The sequence below is a fragment of the Cherax quadricarinatus genome, chromosome 30 (genome assembly GCF_038502225.1).
Source record: "Cherax quadricarinatus isolate ZL_2023a chromosome 30, ASM3850222v1, whole genome shotgun sequence".
NCBI lineage: Eukaryota > Metazoa > Arthropoda > Malacostraca > Decapoda > Parastacidae > Cherax > Cherax quadricarinatus.
In genome coordinates, this window is record NC_091321.1 from 20737681 (window position 1) to 20742501 (window position 4821).

Sequence of the window (4821 nt, forward strand, 5' to 3'; positions counted from 1 at the left end):
AAAAAAATAAAAATGTAAAAGTCTTCAAACTAAAGTTTTTTTAAGCCTTTAAAAAATATATATAATGGTCTATATTTTGTATTTGCCTCATACTGTCTCTGTCCCTCAACATGGACAGAGGGGGTCCGGGGAAATATATCTATTTGAGCAGTTTAGAAAATATTGACATTTTCGACAATACAGCTTCGGCCTTTCAAAATATAATTACTGCAACGCCTTTAAATCCATCCTTGAACTACGAAATAGCCTTGCTTAATGTTTTGTATCCCAAAAAATTCAATGTTCTAACAAGAGACGATGCCGAATGCGGTATTGACATTATACAAAATCACATTACTGAAACAGGAATAAGTACAGAAGAAATAGTCCATCACTTTCTACCAAAAAATGATGTGTTATCGACAGATGCCAGCCATATTATTGAAGAAATTAATCGACAGCTAACAGCAGATTTAAAAAAAGCCTTTAGAGATAATTATTCGGCACATTTCCCGAAAGGGAAAATACTCAATTATGATGTCGGAATCGGGAGGGTTTTAGTTTCGACGAGATCGCGAACCTTTACGGGAAAAAACAATGCTGCCACTTCATTTAAAGCTCAATTTAAACCGAGAATAGCTCGGGTGCTTGGGCTTAGCAGCGCTGAAAAATATTATTTATTTCGTAGTGACGCGCCCGAGGGGACCTCCTTCCCCAAGCAGATTGCCCCATTCAAGCCTGATCCCACTGCCGGAGTTGATTATGTTTTAATATATAGCGATATTGTGGAACCGCAAATATACGGTAGTCAGTTAGTCAATATTCTGGATGCTTTCGCCTTTCAGGAGAGTTATTCAAAAGGTGCTCATCCTATGATGTACAAACCTCTATGCGTAACTAAATTAGATAAAATAGCTATCAAAATGACAGATCAGTTTGGTCGTAATCTGTCTTTTGAAAGCGGTCATTCCACTACCGTAGTGTTACATGTAAGACCGATAAATAGAACCAACTCTGCGTAAAAATGGTTATTGTTTCTCTAACCGCCAAACATGCGTGTACCCTTTCAAGTGCCCTCTGAGCAGGAATTTCGGAGTTTATTCTCCCTAAAACCCTCCCAGGTGGGAGGTGGCCTGGGAGATATACAGACTTTTCACGCGCCATACAGAGTCCGAGGTGGGGGATTTTTTTCGGCTTTAGCGGGACTAGCTAAAAGAGCTTTACCTTTTCTTTTCAGAGTGGCTGCGCCAAGTGCAGTAGAATTTGGAACTAAAATGCTCGATGATTATCAGTCTGGAAAAACAGACATGAAAGCTGCTCTTAAATCTCACGGGATAGATGCTTTAAAAGGTGTCGCAAAGAAGGTTATTACGGGCGGCAGAGTGAGCAGGGTGACTAAGCGACGGCTGAATAAATGCAAGATAAATAAACGCCGACGAAGCCGAGTTGCTTATAAAACGGATGTATTCTCTCTCGTATAAACAGTTGCTTATTAGCCATGGCGGGTGTCGGGGCTGAAAACAGTGGACTCAAAGTCCCGTTAAATGATTATTCTTCCAGCGTCATTAATCAATTCCCGCGACCGCATAGACTGAGACAAGTTGAGAGTTCCATAGCTCGCACTCAGAGTTTTGATACTCTACCAGTAAACCTTCCTCTCTCTCAAAAACTAAAAGATAATTTTCTAGAATTTAGAATTCCTGGAGTTCCCGGAGCATTTCTAGATTTAGGCAAAATAGTTATAGAATTTAGAGTGACTCTAACAGAGGCTGATGGGCAAAGTCCACTAGGGGAAACAAGCAATATCGCTCTGGTCAATGGTTTTTCCAACACGTTATTTAAAAGTGTCCAGTGTTTCCTGGGCGAGCAAATAACGGAATCAAATTCTAGTTTTAATTACTGGTCATTCATTAAACTCTGCAGCTCAGTAAAACGAAGCCAGTTGCCGAGTATCGCCCGACTGGGGTATCTCTTGCCCGACTTTAAAGGAGGAGAAGGTATAACTAAATTTTTCGATACAGCCTATTTCGCCCGCACATCGGCAAAAGAACCACAGATACTGACAAAGAATGATAAAGAACAGGGCATAACTCTGTGTTTTCCCTTGGCTCTGGACATATCCACTCTGGACCAATATCTGCTTGACAATATCGATTTAAAAATTAGGCTGGAATTATCCCCTCAAGCGTGGACTCTGAAAACAGACGATGATGCCAGCACATACCAGCTCCATATTAATTACGCTAAACTTTGGCTTAATAGAGTATACCCATATACATCAGCTTATATGGCCTTGAACAAGTCTCTAGCCTTAGACGCAAAGCCGATAATATATACTTTTAATCGCACTCTAAGTAAAAATTATGTGCTAGGTCACAATCAAACGAGCCTCCTAATAGATCAGCCATGGGGTCATGTAATTCCTGCTAAAATTTTCATGGTAATTTTGCCCATGACAGCCTATGCGGGAAAACATAAGGAGAATGGCCTATATTTTGAGCATGGGGATCTAGCCAGTTTATCTGTATGTATTAATAATAATACAGTTTATCGCATAAGCAGTGATTTCCCCCATCATTATAGTAAATTATATTATGAGGCAATTAACTCTCTGGGCATTGAGGAAGAAAATTTAATTCTCTATGAATCATTCGCCTCCGGGCGAACCATCAATATTTTCAATTTAACCGACAGCCAAATGGAAGACGCTCTCCCGATTGAAAAATCTGGTAACTTGAGAATTGAATTACAGTTCTCTAAGCCCGCCCCTCATAATAAGGTAGTTTTATTATTTGCTCAGACCACTGGTGTTTTATCCATCGACCAGAATAGATCTGTTCATTGTGATGTGCGAGCATAAATAAAAAATGAATTGCGCAGAAATAAATAATAGTTTAATTCCCGCCCTAGGAAATAAAGTCACATATATTGGCTGTTTCACTATAGACGCTCTACAGCAAATAAGATTAGATGACTATCCCTCAGACAGGCCCATAGTGCTTGTAAGTAATATTCTTCCTTCGTACAGTTCAAAAGTAATGGGTCATTTTTTTTCTCTTCTCTTGGACAAGAAAAATAGTCTATCCTTCTTCTTTGACAGTTACGGGAAAAAACCAGAGAATTATGGCATAAATTTAAAAAAATTTTTTAAACTAAATAAAATTAAATATTTATATCGTTTATCCGACAGAACACAAAGTGATTTTTCACTCACTTGCGGTCTATATGTTATGATGTTTATTCATAAAGCAAGCCTTGTGGGATTAGAAAGAGCTTTATATTTTTTTAAAAAAAATTTCTCGGAAAAATCGCTTTTTATCAATGACAGATTAGTGATAGCATATGCTAGAGAGAATTTTAAAATGTTACCTCCTTGTGAAAAAACATTTTGCCTAAGTCAAGGTTATCTTTGTGCTTCCCTCTGTGGGGAAGGTCACCTCTGACGAGAGTATCCCCCAAATACCCCTCCTGGCTGGTAAGGCCCTCTCTGAGCTGTATATAAGAGCCCGGAGGCTGACCTCTCCATAGCCTTTTACTCTCATCATGGCGAAGGAAGCAGGCATTCTCGATTCTGGTAAGCGAGACATTTTATTTTGCTAAAAACTTCTCTTTGAATATTAACGAAACAAACGACTGCAAGAGACTTATAATAATTTTTAAAGTTGAGTCTCTTTTTTCAACAGTTTTCACTGGGCCAGTCAGAATTTGTAAAGTTTTTGATTTTATCGGCTGGTAGATTGGATACTTCTCTTTGAATATTAACGAAACAAAACGAGCGCAAGAGACTTATAATAATTTTAAAGTTGAGTCTCCTTTTTTTTCTTCAACAGTTTTCACTGGGCCAGTCAGAATTTGTAAAGTTTTGATTTTATCGGCTGGTAGATTGGAAGGGAAGGAACACGCCGGCTTCAAACTCCTAAAGCGGTGTCATTGTGATGATAGCAGGAAACGCAAACATAGGCTTCCTCAGGAAAGGGTATGTCTTTTCTATGTTCCCTCCTTTGGTAGATTAGAGACGAGTCCCACTCCTTTATTTGAAAGTGATAAATATGTTCTCTTTATGACTTACAGCCTGTGGAAGATGGGATCAGTTCATCTGATATAGAGGAGCCTATGAAGAAAGAACCAGATCTCGACAACGATGAAACGCAGAGCCTTCCCTCATGTCAGTCTGATGACCTCGTTGTGGACCTCTCTACGCTCACTGCTCAATCTGATGACTCTGTTGAGGTCACTGCCGCAGCAGGTGCTGAACAAACTGGCGACCTTGAAGCGCACCCTGACGGTCAGTCGGAGAAGGAAGGGAAAACCCCCGACGTGAGAGTAAATGCTGGAGACGCAGTAAAGCCAGCAGAAGGGGTAAAGCCGGCAGAAGGGGTAAAGACGGCAGATGATGATGATGTACCTGAAAAGGAAATCATTTTCGAGCGGGAGGTTATCAATCTTACAGAAAGTGAACAGGAGGAGCGCAGTCATTCAGTCTAACCAGTAAAACTCGCACAGTTTCGCCCCTTTGCTCGCGCTAAAAAACTTTGCACAGCTTTTGCCCTTTTGTATGTGAATTAATAAAAATATTGACAAACTCTGATTTTTATTTACATATAACTATATATTACTATCTTCTCTAGTCTAAACATATATATATATATAAACAATATCGCACCACTTAAGCCTCTCCCCATCTGAGAGTGGGTAAGAGGAAAATGTATATGTCAAAGTTCCTATAAGAGCTCTATCAGCACAAAGGTCTTCCCTAGATGGCCTTTCTCACTGCTTTAAGCCTCCCCCACCTGGAAAGATCTAGCAGCTGGCAAGAATAAACACTACCGTAGTACCCGGAAG

The 4821-nt window shown here is 39.8% G+C and overlaps 1 protein-coding gene across 2 annotated transcripts; it reads left to right on the forward strand.

Annotated features, from left to right (window-relative positions):
* The first annotated feature begins 2725 nt into the window (after positions 1-2725).
* On the forward strand, positions 2726-4562 carry LOC128705723 (uncharacterized). 2 transcript variants are annotated; one of them, XR_011392614.1, is made up of 3 exons: positions 2726-3640; positions 3783-3955; positions 4051-4562. XR_011392614.1 is itself a non-coding variant. In XM_053800862.2 (3 exons), exons 1-3 carry the CDS (start codon positions 3523-3525, stop codon positions 4462-4464), a joined length of 591 nt encoding a protein of 196 aa, XP_053656837.2. In that variant the 5' UTR covers positions 3140-3522; the 3' UTR covers positions 4465-4562. The 2 variants fall into 2 exon arrangements, 1 of the variants encoding a protein (XP_053656837.2); XM_053800862.2 differs by having other exon boundaries at positions 3140-3553; positions 3810-3955.
* The last annotated feature ends 259 nt before the right edge of the window (positions 4563-4821 follow it).